This window comes from Sipha flava, unplaced genomic scaffold (genome assembly GCF_003268045.1).
Source record: "Sipha flava isolate LNK unplaced genomic scaffold, YSA_version1 111_pilon_pilon, whole genome shotgun sequence".
NCBI lineage: Eukaryota > Metazoa > Arthropoda > Insecta > Hemiptera > Aphididae > Sipha > Sipha flava.
In genome coordinates this window covers 1295346-1315854 of record NW_020271729.1, presented here as the reverse complement: position 1 = coordinate 1315854, position 20509 = coordinate 1295346, and the positions used below count along the sequence as shown (strand labels likewise).

General features: G+C 25.5%; 1 protein-coding gene across 1 annotated transcript; it reads left to right on the top strand.

Moving 5' to 3' along the window:
* Positions 1 to 146: 146 nt before the first annotated feature.
* On the top strand, positions 147 to 18196 carry LOC112688771 (sodium- and chloride-dependent transporter XTRP3-like). The gene is made up of 11 exons (XM_025562123.1): positions 147 to 780; positions 4802 to 5034; positions 7224 to 7436; positions 7498 to 7650; positions 7722 to 7963; positions 8153 to 8303; positions 8622 to 8847; positions 9242 to 9401; positions 9478 to 9640; positions 10410 to 10634; positions 17983 to 18196. The coding sequence occupies exons 1-11, from the start codon at positions 162 to 164 to the stop codon at positions 18109 to 18111; spliced, it is 2514 nt and encodes an 837-aa protein (XP_025417908.1). The 5' UTR covers positions 147 to 161; the 3' UTR covers positions 18112 to 18196.
* Positions 18197 to 20509: the final 2313 nt, after the last annotated feature.

Sequence of the window (20509 nt, the reverse complement as noted above, 5' to 3'; positions counted from 1 at the left end):
TTCGTTGACATGTGGCTGTAAAACGTAATTCGAACACTTGATCGACTCGCCCGCCTCATCCCTTAATCTCGCTTAACCGTTCATTCCTGCAGCGGGCGGGAGCAGGATGACAGGGAAGTTTAGGAGACGACGGTTCATTCACGAGACGGTCGAACGACCTTATGTCCGCATCATGTCGCAAAACTTTCCGGTGGCACCGCGCGCGCAGCGCACCGGCGGCCGAAATGCGCACAAGGGACGACGCACAGCAGTGTTCGGCAACGATTTTTAACGTTCGTGGGACGGGGGTGCCGAGTGCAGGCGTCCCGCACGCACACGCGCTTAACACGCGCCCACATCGGCGCACAACCCTTACTCTGGTGTGCGCGTGCACAGAGACGCGAACGCACCGCTACGACACCGTGTCTCTACACCCGTCCCTCCGAAGGGACGTCGACTTCAGTGCTCATCACGTAACTGTCACACGCGGTCGTTCGCCACGCGCGTCATCGACACACGTCTGCGCGCGCTCGTCCCCACACGCGTCATCGATGGCGCCCAGGGACAACCAGGAGCTGGTGCCGTTGACGGACGGCTGCGGCCGAGCGAACGACGACGAACCCGTGGCCGACGGCGGCCGGCGTCAGAAAAAAACGGCGGCCGCGTGCTCGGACAACGCCAAGGGACAGCCGCGGGCGCCGACCACCAACGACACGAAAACGTCTGTGCTCGCCTGCCGGCAAATAGTCGGGCTGGGCACGCTCTGGAGATTTCCCTACGTGTGCCTCAAGTACGGCGGCGGTGAGTCTTGTAGTTATAACATTAATTGTTTACGAGAGAACGAAATCAGTCTCGAATTTATTACCTTTTTAATTAGCTCTGCGATGTCGCATCGTACGCAACGTCCGAATGATTTTCACGTGACGATAATACTCGCCAATGTATACTCGCATTGAATCCTCTGGTATCACCATACAGGATCAACATCCAACATCTAATCCTCGACTGCCCTTATATTTCTATTTGCAGATTAGCCTTACTTTCTCGGTTACCAAACAACCCAACAATTCCTCTTCAATTCTTTATACTTTTTTGTCGTACTCTCTAACATCTCCTTCATCCTGAGTTGTGGCTTCCTAATATAGACTGTAATCTGAAAAATGCTTCCTTTCTACACACACACTCTGTGTTAACTAAAATACCTTATTAAAATAATCGTTGCTATAATATTTTGATAAAAATGTGACTTGAATTAAAAAAATAATAACTTTTTATAATATACCTTGATGGTCGATACGGACTTATAAAGTAGAAGTCATTGTCTTGTTGCGATTACCGATCGAAATAAAACCAAGTATGTCTTGCAATAGGTTTTATTTAATACATGCTATATTGCAATCAGTTTGAAAAAAATCCGATTACCCATATCGTAATTCAATAAAATTATATAAAATATCCGTTTAATATCCCATGTTATGTTTTAAATGGTACTTACTAAAATATTCTTAACTTAATTCAATATATACTATACATTTATCCAGCGACGGATAGGCTAAATATTTCGGCCCGGGAAATTACCGCATGATCAGCCCACCATCCAATAATAATAATTTTCCATTTGACATGTTTACACATTTGACAAATCGTACTTTTTACTATTTCCTCTTTATTATCATTTTTTTTTACGAATTATTAGTTTCAAATTATTCATGTTGTATAGTGTATCTATTAATTTTCTATTAATATGTAGGTATTATATTTTATTCATTTTTTTAAATGATAGTTATAATTATGAAGATATTTCAGTTAATTTTATTGATTTTGTAAAAAAGAGTTAAGATTCTGTAATATAAATTAAAATTTTAATTTTTGTTTTTAATTGATTGAATTGTGAAATTTTGTATAAGACCCCCAGACCCTCAAAATACAATTCTAAATATGCCCCTATCCCTGCCCCCCACATTCGCAGCAGTATACAATGCACAATAAAATAATGCAGTATCTATAATCAAAAAATTTGAATTGATTTTGTATACCATAGTGTTAATTTCCCGATTTCTATGCAAGTATATGTATGTGTGTGTTTTTGTTTGTTTGAGAGAGGGGATAGAGCTAAATTGATTGTTAGAGCTAAGCTTCCTAATATTTTCTCCGAATCACGCATTTATATAATGAGTGTATAAATACTGAGGCTTTATTAACACTCCATAATGAAATTAAGAACTTATGAAATTTGATTATAATACCTAATGACTCTCTGACATTTAATATTTGCATTTCCACTTTCTTAACAAAATTTGAGAAATATTTAATTTTACAATTTAGCGTGTTTGATAATTTTCTTTATCTTCCGTATATCCATTACTATTAGATAAAAAGTGTCCCTAAAGTTTCATATTATACGTTTATAAATTGAAAACTGAACACTGATAATCATTTTCATTTTTGATGAAACTAAATTGTTATAATTAAAATAAGTAATTATATCAGAGACTTTTTTAAATGTTTACAGATGTATTAAAACATTAAAAAAAATTATAAAATGTATTACTATTTCCTGAGTATTGTAAAATTATTAAAATGTTAGTCTACTATTCCGTAGTCCAAATTATATTGTGATAAATAATTTACGCTAGTTGCATAAACTTACCCTTCATAATAGTGGACCCGAGGTCCCGGATACCATAATCTTCTGTCTAGCCGTAATTTAAAGTAAGGCTTATAGTGTACGTGTAATGACAAACACTTTAGTCTAGTAATATACTTTGTCCTCGATCCATTTTTTCAAGATAAACCACATATTTGATCCCTTAATCCAGGGATCGGCAAGTAATTTATATTAGAGTCATAAAGATTAAAATAGTAAATCAATGACGTCCAGTAAAAACAATATTTTTCAAATCTTTATATTTTAAAAATAGCAGTATAAAAATAAAAATAATTATGCGGTTATTACAATTAATTTATATAAAAAATTACAATATTAGGAGTATGAAAATAAAAATTTTTCAGGGTCCAGAGTATTGCCTTCCACGGTCCGTATCCGGACCACGGTCCGCCAGTTACCGACTCCTACCTTAATCCTTAATTATTGCATTATTATAGAATATTTTTGTTCGCAATTTGATCGTTTTTGAGAATTGTTTTTGATATGTGTACGTATACCCATTTATTTATAAGAGTTAATATAGATTATTCATGATAAATTAGAATAATAAATATTTTTTTTTATAAATTAATAAATATTTAAATAAAAATGTGTCATTGTCATTAGTTTTTAATTTAGCAAGTATTGCATTACTCGAAACGTGGAATAATGTAATTATTATAGTAATTACACTTAAATACAATTAAGACAGTATTTATATCTATAAGGAAATTATAATTTTTTGTTGATTCCATTGATATTATGTGTAAACTAGTAGGGAAATTAGGAAAATTAAACGTATATTAAAAAATGAATGACTAGGAAGTACGATTCTGTATTAATATACTTTTAATTAAATTAATTACAAGTATCTTATATATTTCCTGAAAGTGAATTCTTCTTCTGATCATTTCATGAAATTTTTTTTCAGCATTTAAATACAACCATTTAGTCAAAGTATTTATAACAGTTAGTCATAAATATGATATAAATCCTTATACATTTAGTTATATACATAATTTATAATTAAATATTTGATTATTATTTAAACATACTAAACAATTCTTTCGTTTTTCTCACTCTAATGCAATTTTCACGTGACGACATGTAATGCCTATGTTAAGTAGGTACATAAAATGTAACTTCACATGCAACACTTCATTGATTTTTAAGTATGAAACATGTAAGAATTAAAATGATTATAGGTATATTTTTTTGTTTTTAATGTTTATAAATGAACCCGCGTTCTCGTTGTTGAAAAATCAAATTATCCAATAACGATCCTTTTATGTCCATCTATGAAAGTCCACTTGCCATGGAAAGACTCCAAAATTATCTTCTTTTTATATAGGGAAAATGTACTTTATTGAGTTTCCTACTCTTAATTTTAGGTAAAATTAATAACTAGGGCCAGGAATTATATGCACTGAAAATGTACGAAATATTCATGCATTTATGCGATGGTTATCATTCAAATATGCACTCAAATATACAAAAATATGCAAAAATATGCAAACAAAAATGCATGTTTATTATTTATTAAATTTATTTAATTTTAAAATGTATACAATTCATTAAATAATTAATATAACTGCACGATTCACGAGATTTACGATGAACATGTGCTAAGTAATAAATAATAATTTTAATAACTTCGTAATATTTTTTTCTATATATGCATTATATTTCAGAAAAATACTAAAATATGCATAATTTAAAATGTTCCAAATATGCAAAAATATGCCAAATTTAATTTCGCATACCAACACATTAGATTAAGATTCAAATTTCTGTCTTACCTAGCTAATTTTTAGTTTAATATATAATAATATACAAATGCATATAATCCCGGGCCCTATTAATAACTTACTGTATTTGTGTGTATCATTATTATTTAAAAACCTTTGATTCATTTAAAAATACTATATGTTATAGCTAATAATTTATTTAATGATCATATTTATTAGAAATAAAACTATAATATCTATGTTACTAATTTTGAAATCGTTTATCAAAATGTAAAAGACAGTAATGCGTTATTATCGAATAATGAGTTTAAAGAACAACACAAATAATAAATATTGAACAATTTGTTTGGTTTAAATTATTTTCATTATTTAAAAATAATACATATATATATATACGTACGTTCTACAATATGTTCTTAATTTTCAGGTACATTTTTAATACCGTACATGATCGTTATGTGCTTAGTGGGTTATCCGTTACTCATTATGGAAATTGGCATTGGCCAGAAATTAAGACATAATAGTATTACGATATGGACAACAATTAATCCTCAATTAGGAGGTATTGGTTTAGTGATGTGTTTGGTTACCGTCGCTATGGCTTGTTATTATAGTACTATCATGGCTTGGGGCACCAAATATATGATCGACATGAATAAGGTAAATATCTAATTTTTTTTTTTTTTTAATATTTGTCAAACATTTTTCATTCTTGATATAATTTATTGAGTGAAATTAATTATGTCCTATTCGTAATTTATCAATAAACAAAATTGTAAATAGCTTAATAGTCATTTAAAGTAAATGTTTTAATTGCTATAACGTATTAAAATGCACTATGTATAAATATTGCAAATGTTTTGATATCAGTACACCTCATATTTTAATTAATTTATAATCAACGTACTTATGTATTTATAATATATTTAATTATTATGTATATGTAGTACATACATTATGTATTATAATATACCTAATCAAAATATCCAAACACATCTTATCATACGATAGATTTACGATCTATCATACGATAGATACATACGGTAGATTTACAATATAAATTGCAGGTTTTATACGAACTCGTAACACACTACCTATAAAATTACCACAGCTTATACGTATTCAATATATATATATATATTATTTAATAAATAAATCCTTACTAATCCTAGCACTTAAAATAAATCTATAAATATATATGCTTGAAACTAATTACTTTTTAAAAGCTTGAATAACTTTAACAATACGGTTTTTTTTACACCCTCTCATAATAAAATATAATAATGCTTGTAACCCCATATTCCCATTATTCACAAATAAGTGGCTGTTTCGCATATCAAGATCTGTAAAAATACTAAAATTATATGAGATGTATAATTTAAGGTATAGGAGCATATACAAGTACGAATCTAAATTAAGGAAAAAATGAGTAATTTATTTATTCTCTTATTGTATTCATTAACGATGAAATTCAATTAAAATTAAAATACAACAAGCATTAATAACTTATACTATTTTTAAACTAAAAACCTGTTCTTATTAAGAGGGTATGAATATTTTTAAATTATATATCTTAAATTAATATGAAAATGTTTGTAAACTTTAAAGAAAAACGTTCATCGTTATATGATAACAAAATTAGTAGAAAGAAACTCGCCAGTTCTTTTGATGTTTATATTGCATTAGTTAATATTATTAAAGCTTTTTTAATAAAATAAATTAGAGAAATATTATTTAATAACAATGTAAATTTTTTTTAATTTTTTTCAAGTACATACGTTTAATAAATTAAAATATTTACATTCAAGTATTAAATTATACTACATAAATATATAAACCAATTTTAAAAATAACGCTAATAAGAGTCTACGTTAAACATACCTTCCATTAGAATCACGTAATTTTAAACATGTCATTAAAATATATAAAATTATATTTACCGTAAAAAATTATGATAGAGGTGGTATTTTTTTTTCTGCAAACCCCCTTCCCCATCTTAAATATATAATCAATATATAACATTATCTTGGTATAACAATTTTAGTTTGAAATTTGGAGATCCTATAAAAAGTGTACCTAACGACATCAAATTTTCACCGAATAATTATTTGAAATACATTAGGAAAATACTATATTAAGTAGTCAAAACAAATAAGAAATTATTATTTAAATTAATTAATTAATTAATTACTATAAAAAATTAATAAAGCTTAAATCCATTCAAAGTTAACATTTTATAAAAATGCAATGTGAAATATAATAGATATGTTATAATATAATTACAGTCTTCAAACTTACTTAGTTGAAAATTTTTAATCTATATAAAACCTATAAGCTCTATTGTTTTATAATACTGGAGTTTATAACTTATAATTATAATTAAATATAGATGCATTTTATTATCAAATTATTATAGTTAAAAAGAAAGATTCATATTGTGTCTTTCAAAATAATGAATAATTATTAGTTATTTTCTTAGATAAATTTAATCTTGAACTTGAAAACAAATATACAAATATACATAATAAGTGTATGTTATGTAAGTAAACATTTTACTAATACCCTTGACTTTACACATTGATCATACATTGTTTACTTACAATACTGCAATGCATAAGAATATATTATATCTGGGTCAAAATGCTTTTTTTCAATAAGGTTTTTACTGTGTGACAGATGAACATTAAACAATTAAATATATATTTATATATAGATTAATCGTTTATAGTATAAATGTAAAGACGATTTTAAATTAATTACAGGAATGTACGAGAATAAACCCTATCACTGATGTTAATTTTAATATTTTTCGAAGTATAAATATTTTCGATTTAATTAGATTATTTTAGTTTCCAGACTTATGGCCATCAAATGGTCAACCACCAATTGATCCAAAAAGATCTCAATTATTCTGGCACAAATCTGTACTAAACATAACAAATTCAATGGATGAATCTAGTGATATGCAAGCGGACCAAGCATTTTCATTGTTTTTCACATGGCTCTCAATAGCAATAATGTTGGCAGCAACATGGATTACTTGTAAAAACAAATACATAAATGTATGCATCTTGAAGTTTAATATACATTTTTTCTTTTAATAATAATTTATTCTCATTTTAGGCGATTATTAATATTTTGAATTCAATATTTCAATGTTTACCATTCTTTGTTAAAATTATGATATGTGTCACTCCGCCATTCTTGTTTCTTGTTTTATACATTGTAGAATCAGGTTACGGATATATCAGTTTCTTATACATGACGTCCATTAAGGTAATTTAGTTTTGTTAATCTAATATTTATGTAAATAAATACAAATAAGATAAAATATTACTAATTTACAGTTAAAAGACTTATTGGTTCTTCCTATCTGGGTTGACGCAGTTATACAAGTATTTTGTTCATTGGGTTTATTGCATGGTTCTTGGATTTCGTTCGGCTCGTCTTCTAAACGCAAAAGCAATTTTCTATTGACTGCTACTGTGGTGGTATCATTCAGTTTCATTTTAGTATTTATATGGACTTGGTTTATAATTTCAACGATAATACCAAATGTTCTGCAAGATATTAAGACTTGCGTAATCGGGTATAGTTAAACGATAAATAAAAACTCATATAATCATATAGTTATATATGAATATATAATGGAAACGAAACATTTTGATTTGTTCCTAATAATAATTCTTCGTTGTTTCGATTTCATACAAATTCAGTTCAAATTTCTTCTAATCAGTATAAATACTTTATATTAACGTCCCGTATATTGTTTATTCAGATCGGCATATAAATGGGATAACTCTAAAGGGATGCCCGCCTATGTGTTTTATAGTAATAGCTACGATGCATTAATTGCTAGTCGAAAACTTGATGACACTTTGATGAATTTTGATGTACAAGAATGTAACATGGAAAATCAATTCAAATTGGTAATGTATTAGAATTATTCGTATAAAATTATTCTTAATTGTTATTATTTCAATAATTAATAGTCAATGGGATTCTATAATAGATTTTAATATATTATCCATATATAAATAAGAACTTATTGAATAATCTATATAAATTGTTTATTTATTTCTGAATTAATTAAAGTTTTATTTTATTTTACTTAAATTAAAATTATTATTGATTAATATATCAATCATAATTATAAGATAGATATATAACACATTCATGTTTAATAAAATTATATTAATACGGAATATAATTTTATGTTAGTAACAATTTTTAAAAATATTTTACAGGCAAGTAATGGTGTTGGACTAATATTTATAGCCCTTGGAGAGTTCACTACAACGTTTTCATTTGGAAATATTATTGGCTATAATTTAACAAAAATTGTCATTAACATTCCACTGATTTTAATCCTTACTTTTGGTACAGCATGGTTGGTACATTTGTTAAGCTGGTTCATTTGGGCACTTGCCGAAGTTGAATGCTTGAAAAAAGTATCTAAATTTTGTATATCATGTACGTGATAGTGTACCTTAAATAAAAATAGTATTTATAAGTCTTTTAAAAGGTTTAATGTTAAATTTAACATCATTAGATATGTAATTATTTATTTATTTTTTATTTACTTTAATATTTAATTTTTAATTGGAAACCTTCTGATGAATAACTTTAAATACATTATACTTGATTTACAGTTTATATGACGTAAGTTTATCGACTGAAATATAATGATGATTAATGTCATTTTAAAATGTATATTTTAATCAAAACAAACATATTTTATTATTCAAGTTTGCTAAAGGTTGAAATACGTAAATGGAGGAAGGTTCTTTGTAGATAAATAATTTTAGTATTCCCTCGAGTCCTAAAAATATAATTTTGAATAACATTTATTTATTATTAAATAAAGGTATGCTTTGTGCAATATGCTGTGTCTGCGGATTGGTATTCACAACTAGAACAGGTGTATATTGGCTGTCGCTATACAACGAAATCTTTATAAATTCATGTCTAACAGTATTAGCACTATGCGAAGTTCTTATTATTGTTTTCATCTATGGTTATAAACAGTAAGTACAATGAAAAATATAATTTAGTTATTATGACTATACATTTTTTTTGTTTTTGCTTTTTTTTTATTATTAGATTCTTACTTGATATTTACGATATGACTGGACACACAATTGGTCGCCTTTCTATATTAATTTGGAGACACGTGACGCCAATTTTACTGATATTAACGTTTTCGTCTATTTTGACGGTTGGTGTTTTAGATGGATTCAGATACGAAGTTTGGACACATAGAAGTGTAGGTATTTAAAATATTTTAAAATCATGTTTTTTTTCTTTTAATATAGAGACAATAAAACTTCTGTAAAATGCATATATTAAATTATTTTAAAATATTTTAAAAAATATCTATGAACAATGTTCATTGAACATATATAATAGATATATATACGTATATATAGTGTGTAAACACTGATTGAGAAAACTTAATATCTTTGCATAGAGCTCTGCAATGTGCATTCCGTTTTTTACTCGATTGTTTTTACATAAATATATATATTTATTAGGACCTTTGCATTTTTTAAACTTAATTGGACAAGCGCATGCGTAGTATAATTATTTTAGTTGGCTAGTTAAATTTTGATATGTATTGTAGCTATTCATTTTTTTTTTTCTAATTTTTAATGGATTTTGGTAATTTGAATAACTTTCTAGGTCTAAAATTGACCAAGTTACAATTTAATAAAAAAAAAACAGAAATATATACGCAATTTTCAGCTATTTGGCTGTAACTCTGAAATTTATTATTCTAGTATTGTTAAAGCTTGACATTTTCGCCTCTGTTTATTAAGGTGATATTTACACGTTATTATAATTTTAATTGTTGTTGATTTTCACTAAAGACAATCAATAAAAAATATAATTCAAATTTCATATATCTACGTAATGATATGAGTGTTCTTCATTAATGTTTACGCATTGTATAAATATATGTATTATGATTTTATAATATTAATCAATTAATTAAATATGTTGAAAACTTATAATTTAAATGTTTTTATTTTTAGAATTTTTTAACTAAAACAAGGTATCCATACTGGGCTCAGTTGATAGTTTGGGTAATCACAGCGATATGTCTACTATTAATACTAGCATTCTGTATGGTAGATAGTCGACAAAATTTAAGTTCCAAGTGTTTAGAATCCTTGACGAAGGTGAAAAAAGCCACCAGTGGATACATTAAGCGATCAGATACGGGTCTAGCTGGAAAAAGCATTGTTACAGAAATTGATGTAAGTGCATGGGTTATCACACAGCTCTGAGTATTTAAAAACAATTTGTATACAATAATCTACTAGAGAAATAAAATATATAATACACATAGAACTGGTAAAATTGATTCAACTTAAAATTTAACGTTAACAAAATTGAAACAACTTTTCCCAAGTATATTTTAAGGGAAAAACTAAATACATTGAAGGAATTATAAAGAAATACAAAGACAATAAAATATCTACCGCATATTTTTAAACCAATGTAATCATTACTATTATTATTATTAAACCATTACTCTCAAATAAACGATTCTGAATAAAAGAGTTCGGGTGGATCAATTTAACTTCTGAAGATGATTGACATAATACTAAAATACAGTTTCTTATTAATGTAACAAAAAAATTGTGATTGTTAGTTTGAATCTCGGTTGACATTTTTTTTGCAATATTTATTTGAAAAATTAATAAAAATTTAAAATATGATCCTCTATTTCTACTAACTATAACCCATTTTCTATTCTTTAATTCTTTACTATTTATATGGTAATTATTGAAGAACACCTTCAGGTTTAATTAATAAAAATATACACAAATATACACAAACACAAAAAAAAAAAAAAAATGTTAAAACTAATATATTTCTTGTTTAACCCAGAGTCTAAAATAGTAAGACCGCTGAAATTGTTTTTTTTTATTGCATTAGTTATATTGTTTGTGTATACTTGGAGAATATCAAATCTAATTTTGCTCTAATAAGTAATCACTAATGAGTAATGAGATATTATATATACAAGACTTTTAGTTATTACTCAAAAAGTTGATAACATAAATTAACTTCATTATACAATTACCGTACACTTAGAGCTTATTACTGAAACAAACAGTAAATGCTATAATATATTTTGTGTCAGTAGTAAATGAATGAATAGTAATAATGATTATTAAAAAGCAATACACATTTCTATGTTTTCATGTGCGGATCTTCATCTTGTTTAAGGGGGAAAGGTAAATAGGAATATTATTACTAGTGTTATATTATATTATACATTATACTATTATTTATTATCATGAAACATGATACCTAGACAAACATACGAGTATACATAGTATTCGATAGTAAATATATATAATATTTATTTGTATAATTTTATAACTATATTAAAAACATTGAATAAATCTATGATAAAAAAAAACTGATAGCTACGAAGCCCCTTCTCATAAATCCGCTCCTGTTTGTCTTCACATTTATGCTTTGCTAATCATTTATAATTGATCATTAAATTTAATATAAATGACAAATAATTGATGTACCAACGTGAATATGTGTTATTATAACATAGTATGTAAATAGAGTTGGTAACTTGGCTTAATGTATTAAAACAATTAGTTTACCTGAAATAATCCACATTTATCAAAACGTAGTTTACTAAGAGAATTAAAAGTAGATAGTTATAAAAAAAATAGTAGTTAATATCATCGGTACACATTAGGTTACCTAGCTTATTATATAAAATAATATAAATAAAAATAAAATATACTTTAATATAATGAAAAAGAGCTATCTGATACCATGATTTACGACATGTAAAACCATCAGTAATATTTCGACATTAATCATAGTTGCATTGTCTTGAAGCTTGAAAACACATCATATGAACATAGAATAATAAAACCATTTTTATTTCTGAAGTACAGGATAATAAAATGGTCATCCTTGTAATGGGAAAATCTTATTTTAAATATTTAAATTTGCATTTATACAAAAATTTAAAAGAAATTATTTTTTTATGATACTTTAGGAATCCTTGAATATTTTTATCCTAATTTTTGTCTAATGTTTACTTGACTTACAGTACATAACATATCTGGAGTGGCCAAAAGGTCGATCTTGACTTGAATTCGAGTCGATCGTGACTCTATTTTAAATTCATCTAAAATTGTAAAATTAAAGTTATTACTATTTATTAATATTTTAAATAAAAAGAATATATAAAGTGTAGTATACAACATGCTTGAATATATTTTTGATCAGTGACAAAATTATTTTTTTGGTCGATTATGATAACAAAGAAAAACTCAAAATTCGATCACAAGTCTTTAAAAGTTGGCCACCTCTGTAATATAGAGTATTTATTTATTTTATATTTTTAGTTAAGTTTTTATCACTTATTAGTTAACACTTTCTTATTTTTTATTATTCTATTACAGTGCTTCTCAACATTTTTTGTCATGAAAACTACCAGAACTACCGTAATTAAAATCATTAATTATTTTTTTCTTAATTATATATCAAAATTACATATACTATTTTACAAAGATTAACTATTAATATGTTTAATAAATTAATATTTATAAATTTATTTTTGAAAAAAACTTTATTATAGTATTAACCTTAATACATATCTAAATACTCGTCAAATAAATTATAGTTTAGATAAAATCATTTTTTTACGGTCGACCAGTAACATACTTCGTGGCTCCCAGTTTGAGAAGCACTGCTTTATTACATAAATCATTGATAATATATTATAATCAAAATCGTCGTTTTCATATTTCATAGACATATTCTTAGTCAAGAATAATTTTTAGTTCTTAATTCTCAATTCATAATTATTATGATATTATTGGAATATTATTTTAAATAATTTTCAAAAATAATTGAATGTAAATAGTCGAATTATTTCGAATCAATGAAATAGTTATAGCGGCTATTAAAAAATAAGTAGTAATTAAGTAGAATGGTAAAAAGATTATTCATTGCAATTATAATAAATATGCAGGTTTTTTTATTACATCAGTTAAAAAAAAATATCTGATCATTTCGATGACAGCTACACACTTGTACATACAAAATGACTAGGTGAATTATCTAAATAAACTTTAGATGCTCTAACTAAAGAAGATATGATTCACCTTAACTGTGTTAAATAAAAAATGAGTATCCCATAAATTCATAACCAGGGCTCGGAAGTTCTAGCAAATGCATATTTTTTTTGGTTCATCTTAGAACATCTAAAGTAAGATACAAATATATTTCTCACTACTCGGATATCATACACAAAATTTAATTTTGCTATTTTTTTGCATATTTATGGGTTTTATTGCTATTTTGCTAATTTAGGGTTTATATTGCTATTTTCTGGTATATTTTTACATGATGTAGGAAATAATTACATTATCAAACATTTTAATAATCTAGGATAATTTCCAAAGTAAATGTATAAAATAATTTAATAATAAGTACATTTTTACAAATATATTTAAGTAATTTAATATTTTTGTTCATAGTTTTGAATTCAATCAGTCCAGATTGTGTCTAAGAGCCCAACAATTTGTAAAATTACATATTTTTCATGTTAAATGCATATTTTTTGATTTTTCGTGCTATTTATAGCGCATATATTAGAGTTTTTGAGTGCATATTTAAGAGCTAAAAATTAACATTATTAATGCTACAATATCCGAGCCCTATTCATAACTAATAAATAAAAATAAAATATCATTGATTTCTTTATATTTTAGCTGGATAATAAATGTAATTCTTAATCAGTTAATGATATTGTTAACAATAACAACTACAGGAACTTCTTATTCTATTATAATTTTATTTTTTGTGTACAAGGCAAAAAAACGTTTATTGAAGTCGTCAATACTAATAATACAATAGTTTAATAATATTATAAAATATTATTTTGAAACATCTATATAATTTACAGAAAATTTGAAATACTTTAAAATCGGTTTCATATTATTAAAAATGTACATTGTTCTTTGTTAAATTATTCATTTGTTTTTATTACATAATCATTTAATTTTGAATTTCTATCACAAAAAATTTGACATATATTTTAAAATAATATTCAAAATGTACAGATTACATGTATTATTGTTTCCAATGATTAAACTCAAATCTTCGGATCTTTAATTTATAGGAGATTCAGTATCCAGTAGTCATTATTTCTAATGATTTACCATGCTAATAAAAATAATAAAAAACAATTTTTGTTATATATAAATAATGTATTAATATTTTATATCCATAATTTTGTTACTGTAATATTTTCGTTTAATTTTATTTATTTTCTATAATTACGATATTTTTTTTTTTATAACGTGAAATGATGATTTTACTGTACAGTTTTCACTAACCGAATTTATTGTAATTTTCAATGAACAGAATAATTAATTAATTATTATTACACAAATTCAGGTCTTGCTAGAAGTGTATACTCTTTATTTAAGAATATATCATATATATATATATGTGGCATATATAAGGGAGCTAGTGGGCTACAGCCCCCCTCCCGAAATGTATTAAAAAACTTAAAAATTATATTAAACGTTTGTTATATTTTAATGATTCTTTATGCTTATTTAGAATTTGCGTCCAACGTTAAATCGTTTTGGGACATTCTGTAAATGAAATGTAGATAAGTACCTACTGTATCTTGTTAATAATTCGTAGATAGCAGAGGTAATTTAACTCTGTCCATAGTGGTCCCTCTCGAAAATATTTTCTGTATACGCCTCATATATATATGTATATAATTTATATCTTTGATTTTGTTTTTACTTAATTTAGTATTGTTATCCAGCATCGTTATTTCTGAATTGATTCCTCAGAATTTGATGTCTCTAAAGTCTTTATAATCCTATAGTTTATTGTACTTAATTTTCATAGCTATATAAATTATGTAGAGACATGAACATGAAATTTATCAAAAGGGCTCTTGTAATAACAATCATATGAGTTGAAAATTCAAAAAATGCTGATTTCCAACCAATATCAAACCAATGTTTAATGTGAAGTAATATGTATACTTGTAGTTTTCAAATTTATTTTTTGTGTGGGAGGGTCTAAACACGAAACTCCTCTTTCTGGATTCCTACATTAAGACTAACGTTACGAGACTTAAGGATGAAGAAATGTAAATATAAATTAATAAATTGTATTACTTAAAAAAATATTTATGACCAATAATAATAATAATATGTGCTCTCCTTGCTCTACTCAAAATGTAAAGCAATAATATTCAGATAAACTTGATAGCTTATAGTATTAATTATCAGTTATAGATATACACATTATTATGACGTTATTTATTTTCCAATGGAAACGACATTGTAAATATAATGAATCATATAAACAATTATTACTATTACATCTGTATACGTATCATATAAATTATTAATTACTGACTAAAGACGTGATGTGAAATTTTCGTGTTATACTATGAAATAAATATTAAAAATACTCATGATAAGCCTCTTATATGTTGTAATAGATTTATCAGTTTTATTTTATTTTTAGATTAGAACGAAAAATAATCATTTATTCAGTTTTTTAAATTTGTTATTGATAAGATTTTCTTTAAATTTTTTTTAAAGTTTATTTTTAATGATGTTGTAACAATATATTACCATATGTTAACGGAGAATATCAATTTTAATGTCTAGGATGAAATATTATTAATAACAAATATCAAATAAAAATAGCAGGGACGAATGCAGGAAAACATTTCAGGCAGGTTTTGAATATATGTAAAAAGTAAAATGTTGACAAATCGCATGCTTTATTAGCCATTATACAATGTATAAATATATTATTTTTAAGTCTAATGGAAAACTTTGAAATTATTGAATTTGTAGGTCAGGTAATTTTTTTATAATTTTTTTTTTTACATTTCGTGTGTGTGTGTGGGGGCGGAGTAACAACTAAACCCTACTTGGGTGCGTGTCTGAAAAATGGTACTATATTTTTAAGGCAACTTAAAACTATTCCTGAATATTTTCTGACAAGAAAGTTACGGTAATTAAATCAGAAAAAAACTGAGTTCATTGTAATTTCAATTGTTTAACAATAATTTACAAAAAATACTATAAGATGCTATAGTAAATATCTTCATTTAATTTGCCAAAATATTAATCTAAACACTACAAGTGAAATTATATTCAACCCAACCATATTATTATATTAGGACAGTAAATATATTTTTCAATCCTATACACCAGTGTCGATCAGACTCATAATTAGACCTTCGACAAAAAATTTATAATGGGCCGCTAAATAACATAATATTGGAGGAGATTCAATAAATACCTACTAAAAATCTTTTTTCTCTGTACTTTCAATCTCTCCTACAAATTTTAATTAATTTTTCTTTAAAAATTGTTTCTATAGCCAATATTATAGAATTATCATTGAGTTCGTGTATTTAACCGTTATTAACGATTATCTCAATTTTCCAAAGTATTTATATTTTTTTAATTTTAATAAAGAAGACAAAAATGTATAAAATATAGCGGTTATACCTAGTTATATTCAATCACGTCAATAATAATTAAAAATTTAAATAGGAAAAACATAATTTTTATTTAATTCAGGAAAAAAATTACTATAATTTTTTATGATAGCGTGGTTTCTTTGAGCCCAGTGGTGGATTTAGGAAAGATTCAGGAGGTTAACTGACCCACACTTAATATTTGTTGACAAAATTGGCCTCTTGAAGATTTCTTACATTTTTAAATGTGTCGACTATAAGTTGAAGTTAAAACTAAACTGGCAAATGCCACTAATTTTTACCCTTTCTCCCCCTTCAATATTATGCCACTGGTTTAATTGTATAGTAAAATAAAACATCTATATGTCAGACTCCATGTAAGATTCCATAAAATAAGATAAACGTTTACAACGATAATTATGAATAAACTTAAAATACAAATATTATATGTCTTATTGTTTTTTTGCTTTAAGGAATACATTTATAATCTACTCTCAGATCTAATAGGTATCTTTTGAAATGACCGTGCTCTAACTGTGGATCCATCCTTTGTTGGGCCCCAATTTTGAGAATAAATTTCAGGGCCTTTGGCGATTACAGGGTATCCGGGTGGGTCAGACCGACCCTGCTATACACCCTTCACAACAATATGACAACATTTTTTTTTTTTTTTTTTTTTATAATAAATTATAACCTAGTGTACGAATTGGTTTTTATTAAATTTGATTTAGTAAAAATAAAAAAAATATTTGAACAAAATATTTCTTAAGTAAGGTCTGATCAAATGATATTTAATTGTATAGGCAGTTTATAATTTAAAACATTTTTTTAAATTTACTGATAAAAGTCTTATGCATATTTAGAGGATGTAAAAAAAAAAAATAAATAAATACCTACAAAATAAAAACTATAATATACTTAAAATAAAATTGTTATAATTCTGCATCCAAATATTTTCATTTTCAGCCATTATTATTTAAATGAATCAATTATCAGTATTCTTAATAATTATTAAATTATTCCTATTATGACTATTTTATGTTTACTTAAAAATCATTTACCATATAATTTTACACTTATTTCAGTTTGATGATTGTCCTGATTCGGAAAATGATGAGACACTGGATGCTTCATTAGCTCAAGGTCCAGTACGTATGTATAAAATTGAAGTTCTCGACTCTTGGAAATCCGCTAGGGGTCAAGTTTATCTCTAATAAGTTCGTGTATATTTGTGAAGAAATGCCATGTTATGTTTTTAATAAATATGAACATAAATAAAACCAAGTATACTATAATGTATATTGATGTGATTTAAATTAAATTTTTTAAAAATAGGTATATATCTAATTTTACCCAAAATTCATTTATACAAATATGTATACTCTAAAGTAAGTAATTTCCGTAACTTAAACATTAATATAATTTGTTTTCCAAATTTTTTTTCATATGTGCGGAATTCACTATATTTCTTTATTATTTATAATAAAGAATTTATATTTCTTTGATTCACTATGTTTCTTTTATAAACACTACGTGCAACTTCTACTGAAATAGTAGAATATATTTTGTCGAGTTGTTTTTGACAATTTTATTATAATAGTTATTCAATAGTTATAACAGTTTTATAAATTTATCACTAAGATTTAATGTACATTATCAAATAAAGATATTAATGAAATATCATTTTCAATTACTATTAAATATTTTTGAATTATTGATGTAGTAGCAAATAGCTATCCTCCTATAATTTGTGAAATATTTGTTCTAAATTTCTAATTATTACGAAATGAGATAATCATTAATACCGTGTAAACTTTAATGACATAAAAATTAAATAGTTAAATTTATCTATAGATTTTTAATGACGTACTTCATCATGGTAATATGAAAGCCTTACATGTTTTGAATATTATAATACACAACTATTTTCTATCGATGCATTCATGAGTAATTAATTTTATATATTTATAGTTTCAAGTATTGTGTTACTATTTAAAATCGATAACTAATTAGTAGTTAATAATAGTCTTTCCTTATATTAATACTTGATAATTTTCATATATTTAATATATATATTTATATAATATATAACAATTGGAAGTTTATTAATACTTGGAAAAATAACTATACTGATCACACAGTTTAATCTTAATGTGGATCTTGTTTTCTTTATTAAAAGTAGAACTGCAATCATCTAAATTTCGATTGAAAATAAGAAAATTAATATACAATATTATAGGTACATAATACATTGATAATAAACAGTGCTCAATATATTAGGTTTTCAAATTTGATTATCTCATAACCCTAAACTAATTAGGGAAAAGTTACAAAATACTTAAAATAAGTTGTATTCTATAGGTATATTTAATATAAAATGTTCCTAGCTCAATTGTATAGTGTATGCAAAAAATTATTTATTTTCACTCGTGTGTAATATTAAATGTGAAAATCATAAGGTGCCCATATCTCGACTATCTAAAATTTTTTGAATATTGTACACATATCAAAAAAAAAAAAAAAAATGTTAAATATGAAATAACTATGACACAATATAATTCAATTACCGAAAGTATTGAATTGTATATTATAATTAATAATATTTAGGATTAATTTAATTAAGTCCACGCCGTCCATTGGCTTATAACTAAAATACAATAATAAAAGGTTTGTTCACGTTTCAAAGTAGTAGTAATTGTATTCAACTGTATATTTTTTTTATAGAAATTTAAAAAAAAATGTAATTTTTATTTGACTAAAAATATTTTTGTCTTACAGTTATAGTCTAATTGATTGTCAAAAATTTTAATATTAATTTCGTTTATTACTTTTTCGAATACATAAAAAATATTCTAAATTTTATTTAAATTTTAGAGACTTACATTTATATAAAAATTTAAATTGTGATTCTGGATCATATGTTGTGTTAATATATCATAAAATAGTTTTATTGGTATACGCTAATCCTTGAAATAAACTGTTTTATTTATGTATGTATAATAATTGTTTTATCTAGATACTCGTTTATGTAATATAAATATTATACATCTGACTTCAATTTTTTAAGTACCTAGTTTAATATTATATTATTATTCAAACATTGTTTTGGGATATTGCTTAATACGTTTACAATGAGTAATCTGATTAATATTTATTCGTAAAGATTGTACAATGTTAAATTGATCAATAAACTAATACTAAAGATTTCAAACATTAAAATAGTATAAAAATTCCATACTAAAATTACTAACATATTAAAAAAATTATTAAATCATTTACGCACTATTCTTTTTAATTTAATAATCATATTAAAACATTAATATTTTTATTAAAATATAATCATTAATAATATGAATATTTTTTTGCACAATATGCAAATTTGTCGAAACAATATAGCATTAGATAAATTAAAAGGAAAAATTAATTTTTTTTTTTTTTTATTGGTTTTTCATTACTCCAGAATTAGTCACTATAAGCCCATATGGGTCTAATTAAAGATAAGCAGTTTATTTATTTTTATTAGGAGTTTAGATTTCAGTATTGGGTGTAAAAGAAGTAATCTCGTATTTAATCATTTTATTTTGGCTTTTAGGTGGGAGACCCAGGTAAGTT